The sequence below is a fragment of the Globicephala melas genome, chromosome 12 (assembly GCF_963455315.2).
Source record: "Globicephala melas chromosome 12, mGloMel1.2, whole genome shotgun sequence".
In the NCBI taxonomy this organism is placed as follows: Eukaryota; Metazoa; Chordata; class Mammalia; order Artiodactyla; family Delphinidae; genus Globicephala; species Globicephala melas.
In genome coordinates this window covers 45,171,388-45,187,897 of record NC_083325.1, presented here as the reverse complement: position 1 = coordinate 45,187,897, position 16,510 = coordinate 45,171,388, and the positions used below count along the sequence as shown (strand labels likewise).

Below are 16,510 nucleotides of genomic sequence, written 5' to 3'. Positions count from 1 at the left end.
GCCGTGGAGCAACTAAGCCCATGTGCCACAACTACTGAACCCACGTGCCACAACTACTGAGGCCTGCACATCTAGAGCCCATGCTCTGCAACAAGAGCCACTGCAACGAGAAGCCCGCACACCCCAACAAAGAGTAGCCCCCACTCGCTGCAACTAGAGAAAGCCCGCGAGCAACAACAAAGCCAAAAAAAAAAAAAAAAGTTACACTGGTTCAAATATCCTTTTGATAAAGGAGAGACTGAATGGAACTGATATGCATTTGTTCAGTAACATAATCAGCAGACTTAAACTTTTTATTCTGAGTTACTCTTAATGAGAAGGGTCAGATTTTCTCTTGTGTCTACACAAGGAAAATCAAAGACTTTCCAAAACACAGAACAACTTAACCTTTTCAATGCAAGCCTCAAGTATAGGCCACATATTTTTTTTTTTGCAGTACGAGGGCCTCTCACTGTTGTGGCCTCTCCTGTTGTGGAGTACAGGCTCCGGACGTGCAGGTTCAGCGGCCATGGCTCACGGGCCCAGACGCTCCGCGGCATGTGGGATCTTCCCGGACCAGGGCACGAACCCGTGTCCCCTGCATCGGCAGGTGGACTCTCAACCACTGCGCCACCAGGGAAGCCCTAGGCCACATATTTTTAACCCAAGCAAAAGATTCAGTATAAATTTATAATCCATGAACTAGTTAAATAGTAATGAATAAAAGCAATACACTGTACATATTTCAAACTTTTTAAAATAATACTTTAGGCAAAATCTCTGGGTTAGATTGGTTTCCTAATTTACACTATTTTATAAAGACAGAATCATTGGCTGTACATGAATCTCTTTACTTTTCCCAGTTCTCTGTGTTTAGAGATAAATTTTTGGTCTTATGCTACCTGAAAGGAGGGACCCCACAATTCACATGGTATCAGCTTCCTGAACTCAAGCAGAATGCCTAGGAAGAATTATATGGCCGTCACAGACAGGCCTTCATAATGTGATTTAATTTAAGTGGCATCAACATTACACTAGCACTATCTACCAACGTTAGTTATATATTTTTAAAAAAAATTTGAGAAGCAATTACAAACAGCAAAAATAAACATTATTTTAAAAAGAGAAGCAAGATTAGTTTGAATGTATGTCATTTAAAATGTAAATTTTCTTTGCCAATAAATTATTTAAATTCCCTTGTTAAAATGGGGATACTTTAGATTGCGTGTTACAAAATGGGTGAGAGGGGGCATGCCCAGACTGTTTGGACTAGCCTTACCTGACTGTATGAACTTGTAGATAAACGAAGAAGATCTCTAATCATATCCTGATGTACCTTTTTGTATTCACAACCCTCAACAGTTAGTGTTCGTAGCTGCAAAAAAAAAAAAAAAAACAGTGTAAATCAAATCTCAAAGTTTTTTACTAAAAGTTCATTTAATTATGAAGTAACACCAATAATTAAATATTTATTTGAAAAACTGTCATTTAAAAAAGTCACTGTGAGGAGTTCCCTGGTGGCTAGTGGTTAGGATTCCGGGCTTTCACTGCTGTGGCCTGGGTTTAATCCCTGGTTGGGAACCTGAGATCCCGCAAGCTGTGCAGCACGGCAAGACAAAAAAAAAGGCATCATGATTTTAAAAAGCTATTTACCTCATGCTGCAACATTACTCTGTCAATCAATAGCGCTCTGATGTGTTGCTTTTTCCCATGGAGCTGAAAAACAGTAGCAAACACTTCAACATTTTCCCTAAATGACTTCAACAATGGTTCCCCTGAACCCCTTAACAAAAAATTAGTTCAAAGAAGGTACAGGATGGGCTGATGGGTACTGAAGGTATTTCATTTATTCTAAAATCATCAGACTTTTATTCAGTCAAATACTAAAAATACAAAAACAGCCCACTAAGAAAACTGCTTTACTCTATTAAATTTATAAACAGCCTTTCTGGGTAGTTGTGTATGTTTACTACAGAATATAACATTTTTTATTTTTGTAAAAATTATCTTTTAAGCTCTCCCCCACCCCCAATGTTCTACCCAGTCACTAAAGGCAGATGTCTGGAACTCAGACTGTTCCTCTTTCACACCTGTATCTCATTAGTCATCAAGTCCCCACAATTCCATCTTCTTTTAAAAACACCTTATCTCCACCCCAATGCCAGTGACTGGATTCAGGCTGTGCTTTCCCATCTGAACTATTATAATAGTTTAACTAAAGCCTCCCGGCTTCCAGTCTCAATCGCCTACTGCTTATTGTTCACAGCGATGGCAGAGCTTTTCAAAATTCACTGAATTGAATACTGATCTTTCCAACATTTACATCAGATCTACTTAAGAACTTCTAATGACTCCCCCGTTGCTGAATGTAAAACTGAAGCATTTTCTTGGGCAAAACTAGAAATGACCTAGTTTACCTCCTGCCACTCTTCCCTACAAACACTGTTTGCTAAAGCATGCCATGTTTGTACATCTCCCTGCCCTGTCACATGCCATTCCCTTTGTCTAAAATATGTAGCACCCTGTGCCTAAACAATGAACTCATATAACCTTTTCAGACTCAATTTCAACAAAAGTCTCCTATAGAAGAACACTGCTATGAACATCAAATGGCTGACTTAAGTATACTTTCTTCCAGGCTCCCAGGGAAGCTTGTATTGACTTCTCTTGGAGACCAAATATAACATAAGATTACATAAAATGCAATGCTTTAAAGTCATGCCTGTGGACAACCTACTTTTACTCCTTCAGTTTCTTACATGGTAAGAAAGCTGTTGCCAAGTTATCAGACCTGAAATTGCCATTGAGAGTCCAGAGACTACCATGGAAATCGACAGAAGAGTTTGTCTCAGGGAAGTACATTTTTTCTAGGATCCTTTTGATTATACCATCATATAATATTTGAAAATCTACTATTTTTACTTATAGGGAACTTCCTCTGTATGGCAAATAATTGCTAAATCAGGTGGTTATATCAATATTATACACCTTTAAAAAAAAATTCAGCTTTAGGTGAAAATACTGACCCGATTTTCCATTGATTTCTTTACTAGGTTAAAGCTTTTCCAACGAGAGTCAAATTCATGCTTGTGAGATCCTTGGAATTGCAAAAGGTCTCCAGTAATCTGCATCAAAGAATTGCAAATTTTATATTTATGAGTCGTCAAGTCAAACCCGGTCATATTAACAATTATGCAACTGTTAAATGACAACTGTACCTTTATGATAAGAAACAAGGACTTGGTATCATCTTCTGAATTATTAAGTATGTGGTCTATAATAGGAGGAAAAGAATTTTGGTTAAAATATTTTAAATTACTATAGGACTCCTGATATACTAGTTAAGGAAGAAGAGCAAAAAACAAACGAACCAAAAAAAACCACTGCCTGATATTCTCACCATTTAGAATTTTAAAATGGTTAAGTAAAAGCACACATGCTATAAAATAAAATTTCTAAATATTTATTAATAAACATAAATTAAATACATATTTGTACTTACTAAGAAGTTTCCTTATGACCCTAGCAATTGTTTCTCGGTGGTTCTCTCTGGATAGATCTATTTTTAAAAAAATGAGAGAAAGCATTTTACACACTGAATGCTGACCAGAGCTTTGAAGTTTATATCAAAACAGTTATATCAAGAAGAGATAACGTATCCAGGAAAAAAACAAATGGGTCTGTATATGGGAAAAGAATCTAAAAAAGAGTGGAGATATATTTATATGTATAACAGATTCACTTTGCTGTACACCTGAAACTAACACAACATTGTAAATCAACTATACCCCCAATAAAAATTAAAACAAAATAAATAAACAAACAAAAAAAAAACAAAGAAAAACCAAATGGGTCTGTCTTTATCATAGTTGGTTAGTAGCTTGGCATGATACAGAATAACTTTTAAAACCTTCACATTTATAAGAACCTGCTTACAAAACTTTATTAGGCAGGCAAGGAGGAGGGAGATAAAACTATCTCTGCCAATATTTCAAAGGCTCTATCCTCTAATTAGAGGCCATAAATGCATAGGATTCTCTAATTAGTTGTGGTGACCCAAATCAAACAAACAAACTACACCTAATTAATGTATGCAATGAACTCCGATGTTAATCCAGCAATAAAGAAGTGTGCTAAATTTCTATTAATGTTAGATTCAGAACATTAAATTAACACAAAATGTTGTACATAAGTATTTATATAAAATTTAACTCACTATGATAGAAAGATACTATAAAGATAGTTAGAATATGTAAGCGTTTACATCAAGTATAATACAACAGTTCTATAACAATTCTAACCATAAATGAGCATTACAATATATGAAAAGTCTGCCTTTGCACATAGAAAGCATCTATCTTTTACTGGCTATTCTTTATATAATAATTACACACTTTCTCCAGAAAAATCAAAGATAATATTAAGTAATTAATATTCATTCTACATATAAAAAAGAGACTAGAAAAACTGTAACTACAAAATTATCCCATTTTAACCCTTGTACAGTAACTGATGAAAACAGTCCATACAGATTTACTCAGATTAGGATTCACATACCATATTCAAGTCCAGTATACAACTTTGTCTCTTCCAAGGACACCATACTCGGTACCCTGTATAAAAACAAGAATGCTTGTATTTATTAATAATACCAATAAGGAGGCTTAAAGGGAAAAGTGTCATTGCTAGAATGTTTAAATGATGATCTTTAACAAACACAGATCTCTCATCTTCAGTACTTCAATTCTTTACTCTAGCTTTCTGAAGATTAATGCTCTATCTGTTTCAGTAAGGACAGTGTTATTCATCTTTAAAAAAAATGTTAATTAAATGTAATGACTTTGGGGGGGGAAATTTACTGCCCAAATGAACATAACACTGATATTCAATACTCAAATGTAAAAGCTTAAATCTGATGTTAAACATTTATACAAGGAAAAGTCAGCTTTACAATGTTATAATAAAGGTTAAAACTAGACACCAAAAAAAATCACCATCAAATTTTACTGTAGAATATACAGCAGACACGCTTCTTTAGATAATCATTACCCCTCCTCTTAAAACCAGCTAAACTGATCTCTCCTGACATCTGCAGTAAAATGCCACTACTTTTGAAGATGTTCAGATGTAAAAATACTACATTAAAAGTCATTTTTTAGGTATGTATGGACAGATTCTGCTGGGGAATATGAACATTTATATCTGAAATCTAAATTTTCTTTAATGAAAAATAAATAGACTTTATTTCAAAATATGAGATTCAATTCAATAACTTTTTACAAACAAAGCGATAATACTTTCTAAGAAAAGGAAGACAGGCACAAATGCCAAGGAAACATGGGGTAAGCATATCCTATACAAGGCTAATTAGTAATAAATAGAAAATTTATAATTATTGCTCATAATTCATGACCTACACAACACTTGTAATGAAGAAAACACTATTTTGAAATCAACATACCCCTCCCCCGTACTGTATTTTTTTAAGTTGAATTAATTAAGTTATCTCTACCCTAATATTTGGTTGTTATGAATTCTGGAATTTATCTAAATGGGTAATAACATTAAGATGACTAAAATGCCAATTATTTAACTATGTTCCTTGCCATAATGTGGATGGCAACAGTACTGTCCCAAGTTTCAAAACCAAGCCTACAGAATATAAACAAAGAATGGTAATATTTCATAATATAAAATGCTAATTTGCTTTTCAGAGAATTTCAAGAATTTCAAATTCAAATTCTTCTTAAAATCTGGTTTTCATTCCATAAAGTTTCAACTTTCGGCAACAGCTTGCAAACTTGAACATTCTGTAAAATTATGTATGATTGAAAAATATGTATGTATCCAGAGTCCAGTCATTAAAAAATAAAATCAGATTCTTTCACACTGAATTTCAAGGGAAGTCCAATAACTTTACTGAAATTAGATTTGACCAAGAAAGAGAAAAGGCTGTGCTCACATAGTAACAAGCGTTAGGCGAAAGACTGTTACCCACCCCCCTCCACCTTCCCTGGTAAAGCATGGGGAAGTACTTGGCCACAAGCTATCACATGAGAGTACATGTCCCCTCACTGCTGCTATAAACATAAGTTGTTTCCTAAAGTAGGAATACAACTGTACCTCACCCCGTCCATACCTAGTACCACACAGTACTGAACCAAGCATGCATTTTAATTATTGTCACAAAATTACTCTTAACAAATGACATTTTAAAAAGCAATCACTATAGTAAGCTATCCCGAAAATTTTTTTACTATATCAAACAAACCAACAAGCAAACAAAAGGCTATCAGTTGGGAATTTGAAATGTTTTTCTTATATGCCTTTCTGACTCTAATAACACCAATCACACTATAACTACATTTAATAACAAATCTCATCTAAGAACCATGATGCTAATTCTAAAAATCCATGTGTCACTCTGAATTGTTTCCCTATCAGAAAAGTTGATGAAGTACTATCACTTATTACAATTATTTAGAAACATATCAACCTGTGTGGGCTTTTAAAATATTAAGTAATAGATTTAAATTAAAATGGCTTAGGCTTTTACTTTTAAAACCTGAACTAAAACACATCTTACACATCTCAAGAGTATAGAAGGCATCTGTTTAGACATATAGTTCAGCTTTACTTTATTTGTTCTTATCCATCTCAAGTTTCTTTTATGCTTATTTATCTAAGATTCAGCTTTAATTGATCTCTTCTTATCTAACAAATTAATTAAACTCTGATTGTATTGACACCTTTTACACCAAATGCTTCTCATTGAGTATAAATACATATTTATAACTAAATATTTCTTCTGATCTTCAGAAGAATAATTTTCTAAAAGAAATGTCTATCCATTACCCAAGTAAGACTTTATGATTGTATCTCTTTGTGGTCACATTTTAAGTCTACGTGTGCTGGGCTGTACTCTCTGATACTTAAATCTGCTCTTGTAACTTTTAGTTATGTACATAATCTTAGCTGAGTAGACTTAAAGTGCTATCAACAATTATAGATCTGCATTCTGATTAAACACTATAGTAGCAATATATACAATTTAAACAAAATATCATCACTCCCCCACCCCGAGTGAAATTCATTCTACTCATCACTGGTTCATTTTACAAACAGTAATATAAAAATAAAAGTATGACAAATAATTTCAACACAACATATTACAAATAATACCATGTATACAATAATAATCAAGTTAAATCAGGTTCATAGCAACTACATAGGACCACCAAGCCACCTAATTTATAACAAAATGTGTTTAATATCTGTACCACTTTAAAAACAAAACAAAACAAAAAACTTGTACGTTTTCTACATCTATGCTATTTGTACCACTAGATGGCAATCTTCTTTAGATTTGATTAGAGTAGAACGATGAAAATAATCACTGGTGGGAAAGAAAGGATGGTGAAAAAGGAAGAAATGACCAGTAACATAAAAACAAAATATACAATACAAATCAAATATGCAAATGAAGGCTAGGTGAACTGTCATGGAACAACTGCAAACAATAATTCTCCCTTTCTGTAAGTGGAAGAACAACCTACCCTGCTCCAAATCCCTCCCCTCCCAAATGAAAACAAACATAAAAGGTATAAAAACCAAGCCACTAACAGATTTTGTTTTCCCTCAAGGTAACAAGTGTTTCACAACAGACAACTGGCCTATTTCTGTGTTCTGTTATCCAGTTGAATCCTGGGCATAAACAATAGCTATAAACACAAATTAAAGGCTGGCTCTGACTCTACCATGTGAACAAAAGGTTGCCAAGTAAAGAGAATCTTACATACCGCTAGGTTTAAAATTAACTCGGAGCATAAGAACTATTTCCATGTCTGACACACAAGTTTTTTTAAAAATCAATGAAAACAGTCAGAAGGTGAAATAAGGAGAAAACAGGGTTACTCACCGTGGAGTAGTAACTGTTTCCTTTTCTGTGTGCAGCTCCCCCAGCAGAGCTGGGTAGTTTCCTGGAGGTGCCAAGAGAGGTTAGCTAGCCCTGCCCCTCATCGCATAACAACACATCCTTTCACATATTCATGAAATGGTCTCAACTCTTAGACCTTAAGTATGAATTTTTTTTTTTTTTTGAGTGAAAAGTTAGTAAAAGCTGAGCTCCTAAGAATGATTTAACTAAGAATGACTTAACAGATCTATTGGAGGAAAGGGGGCACAAAGTAAAGAAGAAATATTTGAGATGAAAAATGATGACTCCTCTACCTTGAGTAACCCTGTTTTTATAGATGTTAGTTTTTTGCATCCTGTGATAGCTGGTTAGACCTAAAAGATTCTAAAGAAATGGACTGCAAAAGGAGAAATTAATGACAATTTGAGGATTAAAGGCAAGTGTCCAAAATTCCTACATGACCCTGGAAAGACATAATCCAACTTCCACATCTATAAAGGTAGAACTATGAGTATAAATTATAGCACAAATGTTTCTATGAAATCATTAACTAAAGGTTCCAAGAGCAAAATAGAGAGGTTTAAGATTAATTCAGTAACCTTGGTATCTGACAAAACTGTTAAATTTCAAACTGAACTAAACTAAAAAAATTTACCCAATTAAGGGTAAATTAAACCCTCAAGGGACCTTATTTCATCCATCCTTTGAAACAGTAAAATTTAAAATATGTACAAGATACTTAGTAACCCTACGTTGCTAAAGGCCAAAAAGTACAATGTAGATATCATTAGATATATAATTTACTTTATACTTAGGACAATCAACTCATCTCATCTAAGCTTTTTATTTTTTGTCAGTCTCTAATCACATAGCATAGAAAATTGTTTTTCACATGTGGTAGCCATTTCCCTGAACAATGGGATCCCATATACTCTATTAGCAATTAAGATTTTCTTACAGGAAAATTCAGAACTGAAATAAGCTTCTGGTTTTTTACTGCTGCAATTTGCCAGAAGACTAATACTACTAATACATGCACAAGGCAAACTTAATAATAAGTGATTCGACAAAAAATAATTAAAGCAGCTAGAATATTTTCCCTAATTGAGATTTATATAAGAAAAATGTAAGTTTAAATTTAAAAAAAGAATTGAGCTGCTAGGTGCTTCCAAAAACTGGTCTGGTATTTCAGAAAATGCAAAATGTCCCACAATACCACAGCCAAACTCCACCGGATATCTTAGGCATTACACTAAAGCATTGGTCACCATTATGCGTTTCCTTTTCTCCCCAACTTGGCACATTTTACTCTATCTCTTTTGGAATAACTCATGTCCAAAATAAAAGAGTTCTTTTCATCTTCTAGTTTCAAATTGACTTGCTACTGATAATCTCCAAGAATTATGCTACAGATCTTCTTTCTTCAAACTAGGCAGTATGATTCACTATTACAGAACAATGGCACCATCAATTGAAATTATTTGATTAGTTCTTTCAAATCAATTTACACTTAGAAGATTTTAATAATTATTGACCTATATTAGAATAAGCATTTTAGAAATTTAAAAGGCTAACTTTATTTTATTTTACTTTAGTGAAAACTAACTTGCTATCTGCAAAAAAAAGTCATGTTATATAAAGTCAATGTAAAAAGTCACATATTGCCAAAATAAATTAAAATTTCAGGTGAAGGTGATACCAGTTAGAAATTGGTTTTTTAAAAAAGGATTCTGTTAAGAACTAATTAAAAGCCCAGGGAAGACTTTACAAACTCTCTCTTTTGACAATTCAAAGGCAAAGTGATGCCCATTCATCTCTAACTGTACTTTGTATAATCACTACACTGAGTAGATGTACATAACTATAAAAAAATCCTAAAAATGTGTACTGTTCAGTGATTAAAATGATTGAAGTTTTCCTCGTTGTATATTTTATTTCATTATGTACTATTATATATACAAGAAAATATATTTTATAATTAAAATATATAAACACATTTATATTAAACATAATTTTGTATTACTTCGTTAGGTTTTATTATGTCAAATTTTCATCAAGTGAAAATTCTAAACACAACACTTTTAAATCTAAATCATCTTTCTTTTTCAACTTTTCTGAAAAAAAACCTATAAAGGGATATTCATTTCAATTTTATAGCTTATAATGTATAGTAAAATGGGCTAACAATCTGCTTAATTATCTTTTGTGGCATTAATAAGGTTTTAATAATATGGTATTGTTTTCCTTACTGAAAATGCATTTCATTATATACATATCTAACTGGCTTTATAATAACCAAATGGAACATTTGTCCTAATGCACATTTATTTCAAAGGATAAAGACTTTGCTTCAATGGCTCCATGCTGAAATGAACTGCAACGGAAACCTCTAAGCCTCCTGAGTGTATTGTAATCATCACTCAATACTAAAATAATCTAATTATATACACAGAAGATAAATGCTTTTGCTCTTAGATAAATTATTGGATTAAAGGACCACACTTCAACACATTCAAGCAGAACTAAGTTTACTGATATAATCAATTTGTTACGTATGAAATAGCTTTTTGGCATGCCGTAAGAGTTAAGTTCTTACTAATTACATACTGTTAAAGATCATTAGGGAAATCAAAACCATTTCTGTAGGTCTCTCATTTAAAAATATTGTTTAACATCTCTCTTGACAAAAATGAATTTTGGTAAAATTGCTCTTATATCAAACTATAAAACTGATGAAAAACAAAAGTTCTTTAAAAGAATTCAGTAAATTCCTAGGCAAACTTAAAACAGATTTCCTTACCTGAAACGACCCTACTTCTCCCTCTTAAATCTAATGAGTAATCTAAAAAGTTCAATGCCTAGAAACAGTTTTTAGATAAGTGAAATAAGTGGGAATTATGAAAATGTATGACTCCAAACAACTGATTATGCAGAATATGGAAAGACAAGCAAGCCACATTTTAAAACCATTCCTTGAAACATTTTAAGATTTTTGTTGCAAAATCAACAAATAATTCTCCCCTTCTGCTTTTCTGAGGGGCAAGGTTTCCTTACTCATTTTTGTGTGATTTTCATTAACTTATTCAGCAATGAGATGTTGGTGTTCAGAGAAAATAATCTAACATGGTATACTGAAACTAGCATCTATGTACTTGATAAGTGAGCTAAAGTTATATACAGCTGATTTCATTTAAATTCAATTGTTTTCAACTTAAATGGTAACACTGACAATGGACTAAATCAAGACATTCATTCGAAATAATAATACTCTGAAAAGCACTTAAATTTGTAAAAGCAACTTGGTGGATCTCAAAAGTTCAAAATCATAATGAATAACATAGAACAAATTTTTATTAAAAAACACCCCAGGTTTTTTGCTAGAAAATCCTTACCATTGATTGCAGACCAAAAAAAAGGTGTTTTCCTTTCTTTTTTTAAAGAATTTATCTTAATTAACTCAGTAAACTAACAGATGAACTTAATATCTCTAAGTTGATATTTTAAAACTGATTAGCATTGAAAGTTATTCTATCCTGGTACCATATGAAAAATCTGAATAAAGCCCTAAAATTTATAGAGCTAAACTGTGCCTCAGGTGTTTTTGGCCTAACAATGACAAAAAGGTTAAAGTGATACAGAAACAACACCAATAACAAAACCAGTGACTCATTATGTGACTAAGTCTCAAAATATATGCCAAATGGCAAAACAGCAAAATATGTAAAGTAGTTATTTTTACTTACAAGTTAGTAACTGGCTCTCCTTTCAAGGGAGGTAGGAGGTTTCCTGAGCCAATTAAACAGTTGTGTACTATAGTCAGACTCTGTAGAACATCATCTCTAGAAAAAATAAAAAGCATTTTCATATTTGAGAAGACTCCAAATCCCTATTTAAGAAAAAGCCTTGTAGAGTTTAAGGTGAAGTAAAAAACTTTATCAAGTGAGAATATACAAAATTAAGGCATAGAAATGATGAATGTTTTCAGTTTACCCTCTTAATAGTACAAGGTAATTAAACAGATATTTACTGATAATATTAGACCTGCTTACATTTAAACAGGCTCTAAATAATCACAAGTAACAACAACTGATTGCCCTTTGTGAAGCAATTCTGAATTTAATTCCCTATTTACCCAAAGATCACAACCACTAACAAAAAGGGAAAACAATATTACAGAAGATTCTCCACTACAGTCTGTCTTTTATAATGCGCTAGCTAGGGACTTCCCTGGCGGTCCAGTGGTTAGGATGCAGCGCTTTCACCGCCAAGGGCCCAGGTTCAATCCCTGGTTGGGGAACTAAGATCCCACAAGCCATGCAGCGTGGCCAAAAAAAAAAAAAAGACTAGCTAAACATTTACTCCAAAAAGCAGTTCAGAGTACCACACAGCCAACGTAAGTCAATCATACTTCTTCCTCCTCCAAGCCCATTCCTACTGGGTTTGTTTATCAGAATTTCCTGTTATTTGACACATAGTAATTTTCTTACTATGATTTTAGGAACTTTCAAAGATTCAAACTATAAAAGTCTAGTGGTCTCAAATAATTGTTTCGTGCTAAAGCTCTTTGGGGGAGACAATATCTTAGAGATATTTCTCTAAGTAATATTAATATCAATAGTATGAATTACTGAAAAGAAACAAGCCAATAAAATCTAAGGCGAATCTAGAAAAACAGGCACTTCCTTACAAAGGGGGCATATTTACACACACTTCCCAAAAGATGCACAAGTGACACTGTCACTAAAAGCAAACTAGAAAAACTAGAAAAAAACTGAGTTTTTCTATTTAAGATGTTTAAATATTATGACAAAATTTCTGTTATTAAACTATAAAATGGTTTTATATTATATAGTTTTATATTATAGTAATGTGATTAGAAAACCACTTAAATGTATTAAATGGTTTTCTGATCACATTTATGGCAGATATTCAAAACACACATTGAAAATGAATACATCAGGGACCTCCCTGGTGGCGCAGTGGTTAAGAATCCACCTGCCAGTGCAGGGGAGATGGGTTCGAGCCCTGGTCCAGGAAGATCCCACATGTCGGGGAGCAACTAAGCTCATGCACCACAACTACTGAGCCTGCACTCCAGAGCCCGCGAGCCACTACAGAAGCCCGTGTGCCTACAGCCCGTGCTCCACAACAAGAGAAGCCACCACGGTGAGAAGTCCGTGCACTGCAACTAGAGAAAGCCCACGTTCAGCAACGAAGACCCAACACAGCCAAAAATAAATTAATTTTTTAAAAAAAGAAAATGAGTACATCAGATATGCCATCGAGAGAGGGAGAGGCACAAAAAGAATTTTTTAGTCTACAACCATATAACACTAACTGATTATAAAAGAAAACTAACCTAGACATTTCAAGTTCTCCATCCCCACAGTGCTGGAGTTTGATGAGCTCAGGCTGAAGAAAAGAGTCCAACAGATAGAAGGCAAAAGCCACTTCTTCAGAAGAAGGAACATGCCACTGAATCCCCAAATTCCACAAGTCCCCTGGTTTACCCCAGTCCTAGAAAATAGCATTTAATTAGCAAGTTGAGAAGTTAGGGAAAAAAACAACATACAAACATATTTTAAAAGGCTTAAAAGAAACTGTATAGGTAATCCAAACCTAAGGCAGCAAGTGCACAAAATAAAGGTATGAAGACATCATAGGAGTCTTTCATTATCACCCCTGAAAAGGGTCTCCCTGAAGAGCCACTCAAATATCAGTTTACTATAAGAGTAACAGTAAGTTTATGTAAGGCTATTGCATTCCACCCCCAAGCTATATGGAACTATGGAGGTTAAATATGGCATTAAAAAGTCATTTCACATACAAACAGAAAAGAAGAAAACTAGAGCTAGATGAGAGCTACATCATACTTCCCAACTTTAAAACATTCCAATAATAGTTTTAGTAATCTATGTTAAAAATAAAGAAGTGACACCTTAATACACAACAAAGAAAAAACCCGCACTTTGAATCCCTTAGAAAAATAACCCAATATATCCTGGAATCCTAAATTATTGAAAATGCTTGCCTTGATAGGAAAGTATTCAGAAGGAGGCTTGTCAAAGCCGCCTGGCACACTGCAGTATTCTGTAGGGTAGATAAGTGTAGTAGAACGAAGAAGGTGATGCAAAAGGTTACAAGACAGAGTGTAACCCTGCTTACAGGTTAAATGTAGGGTTCTTTGGAGAATCTTTACAAGGTGCTCCCTATAAAGAAGCAACTTCTTCCCATCCACTCGAGTAATCTAAAAAGAAAACAGTTAAAGATATTTTGGTTAAAAGATCAAGAATCAACAATTAAAGTTAACTATGTTTGGCCATTACAATTAAAGTTAACTATGTTTGGCCATTAAAGTAGTCTAAAATAGTAACAGTGTGTTTCTTTCTTTTTTTTTTTTTTTTTGCGGTAGTTGGGCCTCTCACTGTTGTGGCCTCTCCCGTTGCGGAGCACAGGCTCCGGATGTGCAGCCCAGCGGCCGTGGCTCACGGGCCCAGCCACTCCGCAGCATGTGGGATCTTCCCGGACCGGGGCACGAACCCGTGTCCCCTGCATCGGCAGGTGGACTCTCAACTACTGCGCCACCAGAGAAGCCCGTAATAGTGTTTCTTAAAATGACTTTAATTCATTTTAGGATTATCATTTTAATTATATTCTAACAATGAATTCTTCCTTAAGATCAAAACACATTTTCTGAGTTTAGGCTCTGAAGTGTCATAGTAACATCCTTTTCAAGAGGCTGTCTCCTTAAAGAGACAAAACTTATTTAAATGGATTTCTCTGTTCTTTGGTTTCTGAACTAACCCCTATAGGAAATGAAGTTTGACTGATGGCCAAATTTGGCATGAGGTGGGGGTGGGGGGGGGAAGATGCCAAATCTGATACACTTTTCAGTCAGAGTTACCCACAGTAGAATTAATCAGTAAAAAGTCAGGTAGAGCATTGACCGCGAAGTAGTCAACAGTTACCATACTCCTTTTATAATAAGAAAATGAGATTATCTGACTTTTTGTTGTCCCATAAAGACATTTTTCAAACTTATGACTTTACATGTTTTTTTTTTTTTTTTTTTTTTGCGGTACGCGGGTCTCTCACTGTTGTGGCCTCTCCCGTTGCGGAGCACAGGCTCCGGACATGTAGGCTCAGTGGCCATGCCTCACAGGCCCAGCCACTCCACGGCATGTGGGATCTTCCCGGACCGGGGCACGAACCCGTGTCCCCTGCATCGGCAGGCGGACTCTCAACCACTGCGCCACCAGGGAAGCCCGACTTTACATGTTTTAAAGTTAACTTTTCAAAACAGGATAAATCTTCAGAGCAAGTCAACATTTTCACAGAAATATTTTCTTATTCCAAAGATTTACAATACCTCAGACAAAAGTTGAAGATTCCATAGTAACTCCTTATCTAGCTCTTCTTCATTTAATACATCATCATCTAAAAATAGCAAAATAGTATCAGAAGAAAAAAACAAATATCCCACTAAATGCATCATTTAAAAGTATTTATATTTAATATTTCTAATAGCTGAGAAAAGTCTCTTTTAGGACTTTTTCTTTCTTTCTTCGTTAAGCTGGACTTGCTCCAGAGGAGGTAGAAGCTGAATTTTCAAGAAAATAAACACACCAACCAGGATGCCTGCCCCTACACATCTCACAAAATAACAGATATTATAGCAACAGCTGAATGCTTCTTGTATGTATGAAAACATTAATGTAATAGAGTTAAAATTTCTAAGCTACCTGTCAACCCTGGATGATACCTTGTTTTGAGCAATTTTACCCCAAACTGTAAAATTAAAATACTGCATGGCTTAGAGAATCTGTTTCCATCAACAGAGTTGTAGAAACCAAGAAAAAAATTTGCTAAAGTTACAAATACAGAATAATAACCTTAAGACTTACTCATTGTAAGCTGAGTTATAACACTGCAGCAGTGGGGAACAAATAGCTTCAAAGATTCCTCCGGGCAGCACTGAAAACATATTTGTATAAATAAGTTTTTTTGAAAGGCACAAGTATTGAACAGTCACAAAGTATACACTAGCTCTATTTTCAGTGGCAAATAAGGGCTATAAGCAGCTACTGAAAGAAATGTGTATTTTAAGAATGACAAGCATGTCTAAAACAATTAACCACATAAAACTCATGGCTATTGATTCATTAATTCATCAGTCCAGAAAACCCCAACTCACCTTCACTGCAGCACGGCACATGTCTGCCACCATGCGGCCTGCAACTCTTGTTTCAAATATATGTGAAATTGAAAAATTAAAAACCTTCTGAAGGGCCACCTATTAAAAGATAATGTAACAAATGAAAATGTCTAACCAGCACGTTTAAGAAAATTAAACATCTTTTGAAACACCAAAGAAAATGATACTCAGACTATACTAAAAATAACCAAGTAGGAAAAATTTAACCATCTGAATACATAAAGATTTGCTTAATAATGCTACATTCAGGTTTATGAATAACCTTTGCACAAAACCCTAATGTGAACAAAACATTTGCGGCACAAGATTTTATTTGCTGCAGAAATGCTAAGCACAAAACCAGAGCTGCTGGAAGCAAATGCAATTTAATTATCTTGCTGGTCAATCCAATATAACAGAGG

At 34.2% G+C, this 16,510-nt stretch overlaps 1 protein-coding gene across 2 annotated transcripts in view; it reads right to left on the bottom strand.

Moving 5' to 3' along the window:
• PSME4 (proteasome activator subunit 4) overlaps positions 1 to 16,510 on the bottom strand; it is a 97,980-nt gene that overhangs the window by 25,652 nt on the left and 55,818 nt on the right. For both annotated transcript variants that reach the window (XM_030877216.3, XM_060309168.2), the window contains exons 15-26: positions 16,089 to 16,187; positions 15,799 to 15,868; positions 15,264 to 15,331; positions 13,926 to 14,141; positions 13,254 to 13,411; positions 11,638 to 11,733; positions 4,537 to 4,592; positions 3,482 to 3,538; positions 3,198 to 3,253; positions 3,006 to 3,104; positions 1,633 to 1,695; positions 1,259 to 1,354 (exon numbers count right to left, since the gene is read on the bottom strand). In XM_030877216.3, the coding sequence (XP_030733076.1) occupies positions 1,259 to 1,354; positions 1,633 to 1,695; positions 3,006 to 3,104; positions 3,198 to 3,253; positions 3,482 to 3,538; positions 4,537 to 4,592; positions 11,638 to 11,733; positions 13,254 to 13,411; positions 13,926 to 14,141; positions 15,264 to 15,331; positions 15,799 to 15,868; positions 16,089 to 16,187 (1,134 nt within the window). The remainder of the gene's footprint in view (positions 1 to 1,258; positions 1,355 to 1,632; positions 1,696 to 3,005; positions 3,105 to 3,197; positions 3,254 to 3,481; positions 3,539 to 4,536; positions 4,593 to 11,637; positions 11,734 to 13,253; positions 13,412 to 13,925; positions 14,142 to 15,263; positions 15,332 to 15,798; positions 15,869 to 16,088; positions 16,188 to 16,510) is intronic.